General features: G+C 35.8%; 2 protein-coding genes across 5 annotated transcripts in view; one reads left to right on the top strand and one right to left on the bottom strand.

Moving 5' to 3' along the window:
- The window catches only part of LOC118195308 (uncharacterized), a 294,732-nt gene that overhangs the window by 95,053 nt on the left and 181,639 nt on the right, over positions 1 to 18,040 (top strand). The gene's annotated exons all lie outside the window — the stretch shown is intronic.
- The window catches only part of LOC118199623 (monocarboxylate transporter 12-B-like), a 173,923-nt gene that overhangs the window by 45,330 nt on the left and 110,553 nt on the right, over positions 1 to 18,040 (bottom strand). For all 4 annotated transcript variants that reach the window (XM_085811144.1, XM_085811143.1, XM_085811145.1 and 1 more), the window contains exon 2: positions 3,957 to 4,283. In XM_085811144.1, coding sequence (XP_085667270.1) covers positions 3,957 to 4,283 — 327 coding nt within the window. The remainder of the gene's footprint in view (positions 1 to 3,956; positions 4,284 to 18,040) is intronic.

The raw sequence follows: 18,040 nt of genomic DNA on the forward strand, positions 1-18,040 counted from the left end.
GATTTGAAAAATGTGCAATGCGCTTGCCGGGACACGAACTCTAGACCTCCCGAATGTGTGTCGAGTATGCTTCCAGTTACACCACGAAGGCATTCAGCTAGCAACTTTGGTTTTGGTCGCAGCTAGCAACTTTGTAGACAGTATATTAAATTAATAATTAATTTTATTTTCAAGTTTTATTAGTAGAACTTATAAATACTGCTTTGGCCGTAGCCCGCTCATCTGGAGGGCTTACCCGCTAGTTATTATTAACCAGGTGAACGTAATTGTTACTAATCAGTGAAGTTTATTAACCAGCCAGTTTAATATGAGTCGGTTACTGAAAATCAAAGTGGTCATTAAAATGTATTTCGCCTGATGTATTTTAGCTTCTCCCTTTTCACATTTTATATACCTAAAATCAAAGTCTTTTCCTGTTAATAACGCTGAAATTAAGATATAAGTCTGAGAATCGAAGAAATGAGGTAATTCATAATATATCCAACTAGTGGTTTTAGTGAACATTACTAAAAGGCGTTCTATAAGGTGCTATCGTTTAGTATAGCCCACTCAGATTTTTCCCCCAAAAATATCACCAAACATAGCGATAAGTGATAGGACATGGTAACCCATACCATTCAGCAAACGCAATGTTAACAACCGTAAATTTCTGGAATTACGGTTACAGCTAACACTTACAGCTAATAATCAATTACATTTATTCAATTTCAAATACAAATTACCGAGATACTCATTTACTAAAAGTTTAAATGCACATGACCCAATGGCAGACCGCACATTGAGTTGAACAATGTTAAGCGAATTTCGCTTTCTGCGCATGCTTGATGGGTACCTTTGGCGCGAGGAGAAATACTGGCCGCTAAGCATCCCTACGCTAGCTTATGCGTGAACTCCATGGCTGTCGAGTGTGGTCGAGTGATGCTTACAACTGCAATGTTGTGGAACTGGTGTTCATTAGTTATTTTAACGTTGTTTATTAGTTATTTTAACGTCCATACCGATCGCACTTGCTTATTTTTGTAATGTATGTTTCATTTTAATTTGTCAAAACCAGTGCATTTAATATTTGTTAACATATATTGTGCGTAATAATTCGTTATTTAGATGTAATATGTTTACATGTTATAATTCAGTAATGTAAACTGGATTTTATCGCTTAGCTTGTTAACGTATATTCGCGCTTTTATTTTCTTAGTTCAAATAATTAAATAAACAGCATTAAGGAATTGAAAAATTTCTTCACTATTATTTACAAACACTTACTATATTCCTACGTGTTTCTTTACGTATGTAAGAATGGAACGTCTGATAAATCCTGAATTGTTTTTATTCCTTAAAAGTATAATGAATAAATTTTCGGGTAAAGTGCAGAATCGCCCACTAATTTGTTTGGCGCTTTTTTACAAGAGTAAGAAGAATTGGATTTTTGCCAATTTTCGATGACTTTTTAAGTGAAAATAAGTCGATGTGTACATAGATAATGTCAAGCGCGTGAGCAATGCCATTTTTATGCAATTCTGGGAATTTTTTTTTTCTTGAAGTGAAAGTAGGTCGATGTGTACATGGATATCGAGTATGTGCAATTCTTAAAAACGCGCCAAGCAGTAGGTGATTCTGCACTTTCCCCAAATTTTATTTTAACACAGTAATTACTTTACATTGCACATATACTCTACGTAGAATTAAAAGCCAGATTTGTTTACAATCAGATGGCGGTACATATACCATGTACCGTATTTATCTTCTTTTTAAATCCTGCCAACATAACAATTATGCCAAACTTTTTTTTTCTGGGCATGCGCAGTATGCGACATTCGTGTAACTCTGTTCAACTATATGTGCGGTCTGCCATTACGCGACCCGATATTCTTACTCTTGCGGCATAGCTTTCTCTTAAAATTTGTCGCTCTCTGCATTCCAAGAGGAAATACAACAATTTTAATTATAATTCTACTAAATACTAAAATATCTAAAATATACTAAAATATCTATCTAAATACAAAATTCGTAACACTGTTATCGGCGATTATTTAACGCTCAGATATCGTGGAGAATATTATTTTGGAGATAAGATTTTGGACTGCTTGGTAGGCAAGACTTTTTGCATTTAGTTACGCCTTGCTGTAAACCTGCTTATTAGTGATGTTGTAATTAAGTAATTAAGACACTATAACACTCCTAACAAATACTAATTCAGAAGTCAAACAACAAATATCAGCGTTATATTTTCAAATTTTCACAGGACTAGTTTCAATGGTTTTACCGAACCACCATCCTCAGCTGCAAAAACGCAAATGAACGAGATAGGATATAATGATCAGATAAGATAAGAAAGCCTGGACAGAAAATAAGCTAGCGGCGTCATCTGTTGATGAAACCAGAACTAAAACTTAATTTCTTTAAAGGCCGAAGGCAAAGATGGATTGGAATTAGGATCGTTAACTAGAACAGAAAGATTTTTTTTGAATGTGAAACGCCTCTAGAAAATCCATTTCTTCAATGGAAGATGTTTTTTGAATAATTTCGGAAGCAGAAAAATTGAAAGTGTGATTTTCGGACCAACAATGTCACAGAACACAGGAAACACAGAAGTCTTCTGTTGCCCAGCATTGTGGGCAACAGAAGTGTGGGGCTGAGAAATCAATTAGGCTAAAGATCTTGGTACGCGTGTAGTAAGCATAATTTACAGTAATTTAAGAGCGAAATATCTAAAGGTTTTCTGCATTGTTTTTAAAAATTACATAATTTTAACCTTAATCATTTTCCTTCATCATTCCTTAACATTTTTCTTCTTTTAAAATCTTGTGTAATAGCTGTAAATTTATTTCTATTATCCATGATTTCTGGTGAAAACAAGATGGTCGCGATTTTTGAAACACGCAGTTTGTCGGAAATCTTGATGGCAACCATTTTTTCAAAACACGGTATTTGACGCGCTTTGGCGCCAAACAAATTAGCCAAATTTTTAGCCAAGGTTCCCTAAAAGGTTTCTAATGCTATAGGTTCTATAGGTTATGTAACTGGCATAGAAATATTTAAAATATTTTACATTTTTAAACAGGATTTTTACTTATTTACTTCATTTTTATTAATTTTTGTTATTTATTATTTATAATTTTATGAGCCCAAAGAGGCAATTTGCCCAGAAGTGCTATTAATTTCATTTTGGCATTTTGCTTCGTCCGCCATAAGACAGCGTTTCACTTTTCAAACTGTTGCCATCAACATCGCTGCATTATATTCAAAGAAGTTAAATAATGAAAAATCTGCATGAATGTGTGCATTTTTCTCCCGTTGGAAAAATTCAACGGTACCTTGAGACATCAAATTTTGAATAACGTAGTCCTCCACTCGAATACGGGCATCTGGAAGCGCAAATTTGGTATTGGTTTTATTATCTATTTCATATTCTATGAAACCGCAACCCATTTTTTATTAACAAACTCAACGATTTCAAAGCCAGCAATAGCAATACTGTACGGAAAAAACATTTTGTTCCCAGCTCGTGAGACTGTGTATCGGAAATTCTAATGATATGCTCTATTTAAATATTTTGTGATATTGCTGTTGAATTCAATTTTATTGTTTAAGTGCGAAGAACATTATATTTAACAAATAAAGATAACATTCAAAACGTTAAAGACATGCCCCTTTGGGCGTAATATAAAATGTAAAGCTTTCAGATTTTAAACCCTTTTTTTTATAAATTTGTTTATTTATTATTTTCATTTTTCATTTATTTTTTAATAATTTTTTTTGAAATAGCTATTATTACTTCTAATTTTGAGGTTACCTGAAGTCTCTACTTGAAATTTTCAGATTTACTTTGAATGTTTGTTTATTGTGTCTGATTGCCTTGCACAGGGATGCAGCAGTGATATGCAGCAGTGATAATTTTAAAACTAAACTCTGAGATAAAACCCTATTACTTGATGATCATAGAAGAATTAAAATACCTGCACTAAGATAACACCCTGTGAGTAGAGATCCAACCCATGCTGTTTTTCCTTTAGGAGACTTGTAGTAGTCCACAAAATGGATGAGAAAAATACCAAAACTGTAGGCGATGCCGTCGACCACAACGTTGCACAGAAAGGAGGCGACCACGATCACCCAGCCCCATCCGCCATCCGGAGGCTCAGGAATTCCCGCCCAGTAATCTTCCTCTTCCGCCATGTCGATGACCAGTGTGCATGGGAGCTTGGGTGGTGCTGTCGTTAGGGAGCTCCATACTTCGTCTCCTTCCTCTTCCTCTTCTTCTTCTGGAACACCCTTCATCGTCCCTAAGAAAAAACGAAAACAATAAAATTTCGTGCTGTTGGAAAAATTTAGAGTTTAACGGAAGCAATCAACTTACAGAGACTGTTAAGACTCTCTGCAGTGGGAAGCCAGAGCCTATATCTTTCACGGAATCAAACACGAAGCCTTGGATTTTAACGTTACGTACCACTCACCACACCGAAGGAGTGTCTTAAATTCTCTACATTCTTCATCTTTCATGGGTAACCCGTGGAGAAGTTAATGACCAGTCGAACAAATTAAGATATTGTAGAGTTATTGTTCATCATATTTTTAATTCGGGCGCCACTGTTGATATTATTAGCCCAAAGGGTTGTAAAGAGATTAGGTTTGTTGGAAGCAGGAAAGATGAAAAATGAGCAACGCCTTCGCCGGGAATCGAACCACAGACCTCTACGCGCCCAGTGTGCAGACCACCACACCACAAAGGCACGCTGAGAAGGCGGGAGAAATACCTTAAACTCTGATTGGTGTAGAACCTTAGGTCGGATGTCCATGCGACTGCGTATCAGGTTTCAGCCCGAATGGCCTACTAGTCTCGAAACGTTGTATTTAAGTATATATACACAATGCATTGTATTCTCCCGTACGGCCACACACGGCGCTGTGTCGTGTTTGGCAAATATTGCTCTAGCTCGTATAATAATCGCATTAAGGACGCAAATAGTACTTTCAATGTATTAATCTGACTATGCATTCTTGTTTCTTGCCTCATAGTGTTCCATTGCAGTTATAACATATTATAAATTTCACTTGCTCCTATGTACACCACCTTATTGTATCCATCAGGTATTAACTATATGTTCAACTGCCCTTGTATGACAATGAAACTTCTTTTTAGTCTCAATAAATTCCCGGGGGCCCTTTGGTTCGTTGAACTGCTCCTGGGATGGATCCGGCGTTGCGTCTGGGCGCTCGGTGCGAGGCACACGTGAGGCTCCTCTCTAGCCAACTCTAGATAAGGGTGGACATGGTGCTGTACTGATTAATCTCTATGGCAAAGGGACAGTGCCCATGTCCACCGTCACTTATCACTTATCACTTGGTCTTGAAACGAGATTTGGCGGCGTATCACTTTAAATGTTTGAAGCACTTTTCAAACTGTTGTCATGAACTTCTATCCTCTGTATTATTTTTGAAGAAATTAAATAATGAACTATCTGAATGAATGCATGTATGTTTCTCGCACTGTGAAAAAACGACGATAACCTAAGGGCCATCAGATTTTGACTTACGAAGTCCACCCGAACATGTGCACTTCGAAGCCAGAATTTTGAATTTCGAATTTTATATTGTACATTTTGTATCAAATCATTAAAGCGATCAAAAGAATTTTATATCAAATCATTAAAAGCGATCAAGAGCAACGCTGTACAGATTAAGACATCGTTATCTCCAGCTCGCGGGACCGTATATCGGAAAATCTAAATATATGCTGTTTTTAAATATTTTGTGATTTTGCTCTTCAGCTAAATTTTATGTGGCGTAAAGGCGAAAAACATGATATTTAATTAATTAACGTAACAGATAATACGTTAATAATGAAAAAGACAAAAAAAAGTTTCGCAAACCATCTTGCTCAGAAAACTGCGCATTGATATGATAAGTTGAGAAGAGACTGAAAACAATATAAAATGGTATGCTAACACTTAACACTTCATTGGGAATTCTAAATATATGCTGCTTTTAAATTTTTTGTAATTTTTCTGTTGAACTGGACATGGTGTAAGAAAGGATGCATATGCCAAGGAAATGATGCTTAATAATAAAGTTAAAAAGACAAAAAGAATGGGTTAGCATGAGTGAGCGCAGCAGCAGACGTTTAGACTGACAGCTTAGCGGGAGCATAGAAAATAATAATAATAATAATAATAATAATAAACTCTTTTTGGTAGCCATTAAAATCTAAGCCCTTTCTGATTAAATTTTTTTCTCGTCTGGAAAAGTGATACATTTTTTGTATCCTCAGCAAGAATTAGACTTAAAACCTCCCACTGCTAATCTTGATAATTAAAAAGAAATAAAAAATACATTAATATACGGGAGGTATTGCTTTAATTATTCTGCAAGTTAAGTTGATAATTTCTGCAATGTCAGGTGCTGCATTGCAACTTTAAGATGAGAGCTCAGTAGAAGCCAAAACCTTGATAATGGTTTCAAACATAAAGGTACTGAAATCTTCCTTAATTTTAGACCAAGGCACTCGACACGTCTGTAATTTAATAAAACATCAAGTACAATTATAGCTACCTTTCCAGTCAGCCTATTCTAACGATGCGTCTATTTGAATTGAAATCACATCTACATAATCTAGCAAAACATCTAACAGAATATCATAAGTACAGTAAAACACCTATTAGAACATTAACAAACCTTACAACCACAACACATTGTATTCTAATTAAAGCATTTATAAAAATTACAGTTACAGTAAGGTGGCATGGGTTTCACCGAAGGAAATCAACATGAAAGAAATTATAACTTTCAGTGGAGATGGCTATCTTAGAGTGATCAAATTCATTAGTAAGATTTATTTATGTTCTTAGGAATATTGGTCCTCCTCAGAAATGGTGATTTAAGAAAATGGGTCGTGATTATACGAAGACGAATGAGTGTAATGATGCATAAAATGCTGTAATACATTTATGAAAATCGGATTAAGATACTAAATAACAATGATCATACCATAATAAATGAACAAATTTTTAATTCTTTCAATGTCATAAAATTCAAATATTTTAAACTTAAAAAGAACTCAAGTCCAGCAAAATAGTTACTTTTTAGTTTGGTATATTGTCAATCTTTTCGAAACTATTAATATTCAACTGTGGAAAGACAGGTATTATGTTTCATGTTTGTATAAATAATTTTTGTAATTATTTTTTGTTTTTTATGGTAAATATATTATCCCAAAATAATGCAGCAGACAAGCAATCCATATCATATTGTTGCGTTTTCTTCTGACACCAGTTGTTACGTTATTGTCTTCCTTCACGTTCGTACGGGGTTCGTGTGGATTTTGAGTGAATAACGACGACACTCGATGAAGTATCGAAACACACTTTAGGTACCAATATTAATCAGGACAGCTCCAAAACACTTTTACAGTCGTCGAAGATCTACTATAAACACGCTGACACGATCAGCGACACAGCCTCCAGGTTATCAGGCTGTCACGGTGCAGGCAGCTTCACAGCGAAGCACTAGTGTACAGCTCTCGACTCTGCTTGTTCGTTCTCGGAACTCCACATACTCTCGAGACTTTCCATGCTACAACTCGCGACACACAGAGCACAGCTCCCGACACTTCGGTTCAGTCGTTCCCGAAGCTCAACACACTCTCTAGACGATGCACTAACCACGATACACTACGAGACTCTCTCGGTGCACTCGATTCTCGGCACTCGCTGCCCGACTGTCAACTCGATCGACTCCGCAGGAGTTGACTTGCTAAACGAGACACCAACTCGAGACTAACTCTCCGCGTACCAGCAGGATTTATATAGCTTTTGGCTGGTGTTCTAGAACATTCTGAGCTAAACCGGTAAGAATTCGTTCCAGAAAATTCTCCATCCGTCCATGGCATATCGCCAATTTTGTCGCCAAATGGACGATTTTTCGCCAAATGTGGCAACTTTGACTTCCCTTGCCATTTTATGGCAGCCCTAAACTTGCTTTGCGGGGAAGCTATCTTATCGTACCTGTATATTTCGTAACACTATGATTGCGATATGGGTAGCTCATTAGCGCTCTGTAATAAAATAGCTTTATAGGGTGCTCGCACGTGCTTTGAAATGATCTGTTGCGACTAGCTTTTCGTACCGCTTCTCACTCCATAATTCAAAACTGGAATGCGTCAATATACACCGTGTTTCAAAAAGAATATACGTATTACAAAGTGTTATTTTGTCCAAACTATCGATCACTGTGCCTCGGCTCGGCTATTGGCGAAAAGAATACCTAGTCTAGTTTATATTAATATCTGATAAATGTTAGTTGTCTTCTGTTTTGTGTGGTAACAGTGACATGTTTAAAATGGCAAGTGACATGTTTAAAATCATTTTATGTTCTCGAATTTGACACCCTGTGATTCTTCCTGTGGGGTTTCATCAAAGACAACGTTTATGTACCACCACTCCTACATAACCTGGAAGAGGTGAAGAACCGGATCCGTATTGTCATAACATCCGTGAGGACGGATATGCTTGCCCGAGTGTGTGAGGAATTTGAGCACGATGTGATACTGTTCGTGTCGTTGATGGAGAACATACTGAACATCTGTAATCTGAACTTGAGAGGTTCGTACATATGTGTATAAAGTTTCATATTTGTATGTTATACAGTTTAATAAATGTATGCATTCGAAATACGTATATTCTTTTAGAAACACGCTGTACTTTGCTTCAAATTTTTCAAATATCACTTTCATGAAGCATGAGAAAGTTAACATTTCCAACGATAGTAATGAACAGCATGGAAGGACAAATATGAACTATCGGAATAGGTGAAAGGCTGATAATACTTACTCGCTTAGACCTCGCTAGATAATACTCGCTTACACCGCACCAAATTCGAGCCCATTCCCATGAAAACCCGACAGCATTCGAATGGGGCGCGGTTTCAAAAGTTGCTTTTTGAATGCTGCGAAAAAATTCATATGGAACTGTTAATTTTTAAAATATTGTTACGAAAGTACAGGCGCAGTGAGATGGCTTCCCCGCAAAGCAGTTTTAGGGTTGCCATAAAATGGCAAAGGACGGCACGGTTGTCACATTTAGCGAGAAATCGCCCATTTGGCGACAAAATTGGCGATATGCCATAGACGGATGGAGAACTTTCTGGAACGAATTCTTACCAGTTTAGCCCATAATGTTCTCGAACACTAGCCGAAAGCTATATAAACCCTGCTGGCCCGCAGTCAGAGTGCCTCGTCTAGAGTGCGAGATAGTTAGTCTCGAGTTAGTCAGTCCGTGCGGAGTCGATCGAGTTGACAGCCGGGCAGCGAGTGCCGAGTAGGTCGTTGAGTGCATCGAGAAAGTCTTTAGTGTATCGCGGTTAGTGCATCGTCTAGAGAGTGTGTTGAGCTCCGGGAACGACTGAACCGAAGAGTCGGGAGCTGTGGTTTGTGTGTCGTCGAGTGCATCGCGAGTTGTAGCGTGGAAAGTCTCGAGAGTACGTGGAGTTCCGAGAACGACCAAGCAGAGTCGGGAGCTGTACTCTGGTGCTTTGCCGTGAAGCTGTTTCAACCGTTATAGTCTGATAACCTGAAGGCTGAGTCGCTGATTGTTCCAGCGAGTGTATAGTAGATCTTCGACGACTGTAAAACGTGACTTTGGAGCTGTCCTGATTGATAGTGGCTAAATAAAGTGTGTTTCGGTACTTCATCATCAAGTGTAGTCATTATTCACACCAAATCCAAACGAACCTCGTACGAACGTGAAGGAAGAAAATAACGTAACAACTGTAGTCGGAAAAAAAAAACGCAACAATTTTAAGAAACTAGCCTAGCCTCTTTAATTATGGCAAGCCATTGTGCAACTCCATTTACTAATCTGCTAAAACACTTAACATGATTGCAATTCCTTTACATTCATATTTGCTTAAATCAAGTGTCCGTCAGAATTGAAACTATATCTAAATAACCTAGTAAAATATCATTGACAATAGTAACTATTTTTATAACCCCATTTACACTATCCTAACAAAACATCAATCAAATCTGCAAGTTCCTGAAATAAGCTTACAGAACATCTATCAGAATAGCCTTCACCACAGAATTACCTTTGCAGCCGCATCTTTTGTAAGCGAGTGAAATAGCAGTTACCAAAACTGAAACCAGCTTTAAAAACACACTTACTGGAATCTTGTCTCCTCGACATTCTTTCAGAATGAAAACCGATTATGACGACAACAGAAATGATGTATACACGTCATGACTTCCTTGTACGGAATATTAAATTATACTCATTTTTTCTTGCATTTCATTTAAACTTATTGGATTGAATTAAATCTACTTCGCCGATGGCGCATAAATCGCAATAGAATAAATGCACTCTTTAAAATTTACTATATTTGTTTACCATAGCGACACACTAGCGCTAGATTCACTAAACAGCGTTACACCTCATTCATTTTATAACACAGAATGCACAAAAGTTAAATCATCTGAGGAGTTATCTAATCGTTGCCAAATGTTCTATTCAAATGCTATAATAAATGTAAAACGATGTATAAAAGAAATTAAGCGAACAAACGAACAAACAAAAAAGAAACAGTTCTTCACATACGATTCAGTATTTCTCATTCAATTAATTCAGTTCTCACTTTGCGACAAGGCAAAAATACATAAAAACTCAAAATATCTTTATTAAAAATTGCGAAATAAATCTTAAACTTATTTCCTAGAACAAATTCCAGAATAATTTAAGCATTATTTGATTCGCAATAATAAATGAAGGCGTTATCTTTGTTGTTTCGAAACTTATTCTTTCTAGATTGGCAACCAATCCGCTGTTTTCTTAAGTTAGAAATGTAAACAAACATGTCCGCCATCGCAAAAATAATTAGGCTTAGCCGCACTTAAACAACTTTTAAATTGTTGATAACTCCACAACTATTGCAGATTTTTGCAATAGTTGTGGAGATTGCATGCAGATTTTTGAAAGGCATAAAAACCTTAATCGGAAGATAAGAACAACATAATTCAATCATTTTTAAAGCAAAAAATGCACAGTTTACAAAATATAAGTGTAAAGAAGCTGAGCTGAGTAACAGAGTGGACATATATATATATGTATGTATATACATATATTTATATACGTTTGGTGAGGCCGATTGCTACCAAAATACGAGGTGCACATCTACATGTTATAGAGTCCTATTTACAAAATGTCAACGTCCTGAGGCTACTCGTTTTTGAGTTATGCGAGATACATCACGAAAAATTCTCTTCAGAATTCATTTTAAATCAGTTTTATAATCTTTTTTTTTTTTTTTTTTTTTTTTTTTTTTTTTTTGTAGGAAACGAGTCTTTTATTTTGTCCTTACGTACAGATGTCACGCAAAAACATCGTTAAATTGCATTCTATACCGGTCAAAATGGATATTTTAGTTGAAATATGATGGCTGAAACTTTTCGCGATTACAAGACTCCTTTTTACGTCGTACAAGGAAGTAAAAGTAGATAGTAGGTAAATCTATGTAAACTAACGAATATTTATTAATTTTTCTGAATCCTCAAGGTATTATTAATAATTAAGTTAGTGATTTTATCGTAGTGGCTAGCGCGTCAGACAGCTGCACCACAGGTCGGGGATTCGATCCCCGGGCTAGGCAAGGCCTTTCATCAGCCTTTCATCCCTTGAATGGGTCGTTAAATTCAGTACCAAGTTCGCTTGGAGACTAAACACCGGAGGGTCCTGCGACAGGCTAACCAGTTGTCCAGGGCATATGCTGACGCACCCCGGGGCCCAAGGTCAAGAACGCAGATTTCGGGGCACTGCAGGCCGTGGCCAACTAAGGCTGTTGCGCCTGAGTTTTTTATTATTATTATTATTATTATTATTATTTTTTTTTTTTTTAGTGATTTTATCGAAGGGAAAAGGAAGGCAAAATTAGCGAGCAATCGTGAAACTTTCTTAGCTTAAGAATTATGCTAAGGATTTCGTGATTAAGGATGCGTGTGTAATATTAAACAATCTGATGTAGACACCTCATGCTTCCTTGTACGGTCTCTTAAATTATACACACTTTTTGCTCATTTCATTTAAACTTATTTCGTCGAATTATTCTAACTTAATTCACCGATCAGTTAAGGCAAATTGAAAATGACATCAAAATTTGCAAATTTCGAAATCAAATACCCCGTTTAATTTTTGCCTTACGAGAGAGAGAAACATCTTATATTTTTTCCCGTAACGAGTATAAACCTTTCCCAAATGTAAGTATAGGAACTGACAGACAGCATTAAAAATTAGATTATGTTATTTGTCCAAAATCAATGTTTTAAAAATTTTACATTGCCAAAACACGAATATTTTCGCCATTTAAACACTTCTGCAAATAGATGTATTTGTCTGCACCCAAGAATTTCGAAAATTGAGATTGAGCAAAGGCTTTTAAGCCAGGTAAGGGGGTAGTATATTACAATAAAAAGGGAAGGTGCACAACTAGATGTTTTAGCAGTCCCGCATACAAACTTTCGAATTTCTATGGTTAGTCCTTTTTTGAGTTATGCGAGACACATGCGTACGTACAGACTTCATGAAAATGTCCATTTTGAATACATTTAACAATACATTTTCAATAAAATTGTTGGAGAAACAGTCTTTATTCTGACGGTATACCCAAATGTCACGCAAAAGAATCGTCCAGTGGATTCGGGAACAGTTCAAAATGGATATTTTCATTGAAATACGATACCCGGAATTTTTCGTAATTACTATACTTCCTTTACTCGCTTCAATGAAGTAAAAAAGGGCGCAGGGTAATCTGAGAACGTCAGATTAGAGCCTCAAATTAACATAAAAATTTTCAAAACTATTTTAAAAATACAAAAAAATCAGATAAAAATGGGAAACAAAACTGCAATCTATCTTTGAAAGATTTCAGTTTCACGGGAATCACTTTTAAATAAACACTTACAACAAAATTATTAATTTAATAATTAAATCCCTCGAATTTAAGGTTCGGAATACAAAATCATACATTTAAAAAGAATTGATCAAAGTAGCAAAGGCGAACGAAACATGAAAAAAAAAAAAAAAAAAAAAAAAAAACTTTCCTTGATTTTATTGTATTCTAACTTAATGCCATGCGTAAATTTTGGTACTTAATGAAAAATAAATATATATATATAAGATTATATAAGACGCTACTGGTCATTTTTATTTCTAGCTTCTGTGTGCACGAGGATTTCTCTCATATAAAATGGCAACAACTTCTTTTTTCTATCAGGACACTAAATAAAGACAATAAATATCTCTGTCGTATACGTAGCAGCATTAAGTATAACTATCACAAAACTAAAAGCTTTAAAATATTACATTGATACAAATATTCAATCGACACAGACAGGTATGTGCAGGTTTGAAATGTATAGCATTAGACACTAAGTTCAGATCGAATTTACCATTCAATTGCACAACTAAATGATTCACTGTATTCGCATACCTTTAATATCTTACCTACAGTTATTATCTTTAATTCGAGAAACTATTGTTCGTTATGTCAGAACTATTAGTGAGTACTCGCATATAATGAATAGTTATTTTACACGAAAAGTTAAAATAGTTATTGGCAGAAGTTTTTGGCAGGGTACAAATAATATAGGAACTTGTTTAATGATATCTTTTTCATTGTTGAATGATTTTCGCTAAATTCGAAACCCATGACTGTTCGATTTGTTTTCTCATTAGCTAGTGTAACCAGAGTGTGCTTCTCCTTCCACCCCATCTCTGCCTTCTTCGAAAATTTTATATTACTAACAACTCTTGATTTGATAAAATTCTCACATTAGAGGATGTGTGCGACACCTTCCAACATTTCAGTATAATTTATATTGCGAAAATATTTAATGCATGGTCGTTCCTCAGTTGCATTCGCTATTTTGAAAAATCACAGAAGTAAAAATTCTTTATGCACAGAAAACGAATTTATTAATAAGCATTGAAAAGAAAATTAAATATAATTTATTGTCAGATATGTATGTCGTAACAGCTTCTGAGAAAACTCTGAAAGCATTTTACCCACGCACATATTTTAAATGAATTACCCTTAATAGTTTTTATTGTAGTATTACATTACGTAAGTTTATTCATAACTACATATCATTTGAGCCTTTAAATATCTTGACGCCTCTCCTTAAAAAATACACTAATGTGCAAAACTTAACACGTTCACGCCGGGTGGGCCACCAGTGGGCCGCACTAGTCCGTCTCATCGGGCGGCGCGTACCACCGGCGGCCCGCACTAGTCTGTCTTATCGGGCGGCGCGTGCCACCAATGGTACGCATTCGATTGTGTTATTAGACGCTGAAAATTAAAATAATTAAAAATGAACGTTTATTTATTATAAAAACATTTTTAATAACAATTATAATTAATAACTATTTGCAAACGTACAACTCGTATACAGGTCTGAACAGGTAATAATCGCGCGCCGCCAGATGAAACGCGGCAAAAATTCAAGCGCCATCTCACGGCGAAGAACATAAAAATTGGCCCCGGCGTGAACGCGTGTTAAGCAACAAATTCAATTTTTCTCCATGAAACTGTTGAAAGGACTTCTTGCAATCAATACAGGTTAATGAAAAGCCAACTCAGATGATTTATATGCATATATCAGCAGTTACGTCCGCAAAAACGTGAGGAGTCAGCGCACGCGATACTGGACAACTTAAAAAGAAGAAAGGAAGGTGCATTTCCAGGCATTATTCTGTAAATCAAAGTGAGATGTAAGTGAAATATAACTACAAGAAAATATCAGGACTTCTTTGCATGTGTTAGTATGATCGGCAAGCTCGAGGAGGGCTGTAATTTCAGTCTGCCGCCCAAGAGTTTGAAATATATATAGGTATTGTTTCACCAGCTTGGAGAGCCTTTCAAACGACGGGTACACTGCAAGAAATCTTGGTTGGTCAGCCAAGGAGACCAACGGTGACCGATGACCGATATACCGCCTTGCATGTGAAAAGGGAACGAAAACATACAGCGGTAGTAGTTGCACACGGCAACCGGACGCCAGGTGTCCTGGTTTGCTGTGGTCAGACAACTTCATAAAGTTGGCTTATTCATCTGCCATCTATAGTAGTGTAGTGAACAGAAAGTCTGGGCACTTTATCAATTGGAGTCACGTCCTCTTTACCAATGAGAGTCGTTTCAATCTGAAAAACGATTCTTGATCTCTGATATGTACAGAGGTAGGGACACATTTTCATCCCACTGGCATTTGGGAAAGAGACCTTTGGAGTGGTCCTGGCGTGGTTGTATAGGGAGGCATTATGATGAACGTAAGGACGTTCATTTTTGACGAAAGTTCAGTTTCCGGAGATCGTTACTCTGATGAAGTTATCCTACTTCACGTGCGTCTTTTTCAGGTAACCATTTGTCTCGACTTTGTTTCTATAGATGAAAATGCAGGATCACACAGAACTATGCTGTTGAGGAACTCTTGGACAGTGAAAATATCCACATAATGGATTGGCCAGTATGCGTCTGTGATCTAAATCCCATTGGACAGGTGTGGGATACTATAGAGAGACAGTTGGTGACATGATGTTACCCTCGGAGAACACTCGACAACTAAAGCAAATTCTCCTTAAAGAATGGGAATTCTTGCCCCAAGAACTGAAACACAATCTTGTATTGAGTATCGGCAGATGGTACAACGCAAGCATTGCAGTTAAGAGAGGTCATATCCATTACTAAAGCTCTCTGGTTTGCTGTTCTCCCTCTTGACGACCAGACGGTTTTTTGTACCAACGCCATTCTGTCAATAAAGTCTTTTTCTATTTGTTCCATACCGTATGTTTTTTTAATTTATTTTATTCCTGGTATACTTTTCTCATCTTTTAAGCTTTACATTGTGCCTCTGTAGTGTGCCCATGTGCCTCCATAGTGTGAATTTCCTATATTGTACCTCTGTAGTGCTGTTGCTTCTGTAGTGTGAATCCCATGTTGAATATTTTGGGGAATTGCGGCCAAAATCAGAAACGTTGCTTATGTTTTGAGCACTAATTAATCTATATGCTCTGAATAAACGCAGCATTTCAGAGACACTGGGGGGCAATGAAAAATAAAATAATATAGTTAGTTTAAGTATGCTCAGCAGACATGTGCATATCTACCATTTTATACAAAATTTACTCTATCTTCAATAATAAATTGAAAAAAAACCATAATCTATGGCATTGGTTTCAAACACATTTTGCATGTGTGCCGAATGCTCGATTTGAAAACAACTGATGGGCTGATGAACGTTTTTTAACAAAACCAAAAAGAAAAGTTTTATCAAAATAAAAATATTTTAGATAAATTTTTTATTTGGATTACTAAATATTTATCAATGCATAAATAAACAAAAGCAACAATATGGCAAAAGAAGAAAATAAATTCATATTTATTTTTTATCCGAAATCTAAAGTCTGAGACTTGTAATACATTCCTATTGGTTACACTTTGTTAAGTCAAATATATTGAGAACTAAATATTGAATTTCCAGATAGGCATTTTTTTCAAATAATTCTCTCATGTTTAATTAATCATTATTTAATCTACTTTAATTGAAGCTAAATATTAATCAATTTTGAAAATTTTTGAATTGGGGCAAAACTGAAGCGTAATTAATGGCAACTTATACTCTTTCTTTTATTTAATAAATTTTTCTTCGGGGCATAAATAAAAGTTCATTATGTTTGTAAGTGAATAATTATAATCTTCTCTATTTTTTACAGCAGCTTCACACATGATGGTGTTTTGATTCTGATAAAGTTTGCGGCTTTGGAGAGAAATTACTAGGAATTATCATCCTCGAGGATTCCAGATACTTATCGGTCATCTGGGTTCTTTTCTTATTAGTTTTAATCTGTAAAAAAAGCGTAATAACAAATAAACGCATTCTCAAACGAAGTGATTACTCTTAGTGCAGAAATTAATAACTGAGCATCGTACTTTGTAGAGTACTTATTTATTTTTATTGACCAGTTATGTTAATTAGCTCTTCTATCTTTTTCGCTTTCCATTTCCCTGTCAGAATGCTAATTTCTAGTTCGCACGTATTCAAATGAGGCAGAAAAAGATAGTATTTAAAGGAAAGTTTTAGATGGTGAAATCAAAGCGTGTTCCGCCTGCTGAAAGCCACGTTACCAGTTGATTCTCTTAAAAGCATTTTATTTGCGCTGTTGCATTATTCTTGCCATCGGGCTTATCACGCCGGTATTAGGTCTGAGCTAACTTGCTAGTTTTCTGTCTTCATGTCCTTTGGGCTAACTTGTAGTTTACTTTACTTTTGATTTACGTCATAAATGTTGGCTGCTTCTGTAAGCACAAGCAGTGCCTCCTGTTAATCTACTGATTAACTGTTTCTGACGAACTGTACTGATTGTAGATTAACAGAAGACGACTGGTAATTCCCAAGACATAGCGAGAAGTCACTTACGTCTTATTTACAGTGGTCAACTAATTTATGTTAAAAAAGAGAGGAGGACTCTATAACTTTATCTTTTGACAGAAATACGAGTAAAAGCTAGGAAAATTTCTATCTTCAAATCTTTCAATAAGATTTCTGTCACTCTTTAAATTAATTAGCTCCATTTATAGATTTTCTGGTGCGTTTTTCGTTCATATTATAACTCAGGATGCACAAAATTTATATAATTTGAAGAATTAGCTAATCGTTGCCATAAGTTCTATTAAAGTACTATAATAAATTTAGAACGTTCTATAAAAGAAATTAAGCAAACAAAAAAAAAAAAAAAAAAAAAAACAGTTTTTCACAGACGATTGAGCATTTCTCATTCAATTAACTCAGTTCTCACTTCGTGACAAGGCAAAAATACATAAAAACTCAAAATATCTATATTAAAATTTACGAAGCAAATTTTAAACACTTATTTCCTCGAAAAAATTCCAGAAAGGGTTAAGAATGATTTAATTCGCAATAATAAATGAAGGCGTTATCTTTGTTGTTGCGAAGCTCAGTCTCTCTAGATTGGCAACAAATCTATTATTCTGCTGTTTCAAA

This window comes from Stegodyphus dumicola, chromosome 2, assembly GCF_044657685.1.
Source record: "Stegodyphus dumicola isolate Sdum_Otavi_A_Nest chromosome 2, ASM4465768v1".
Lineage (NCBI taxonomy): Eukaryota > Metazoa > Arthropoda > Arachnida > Araneae > Eresidae > Stegodyphus > Stegodyphus dumicola.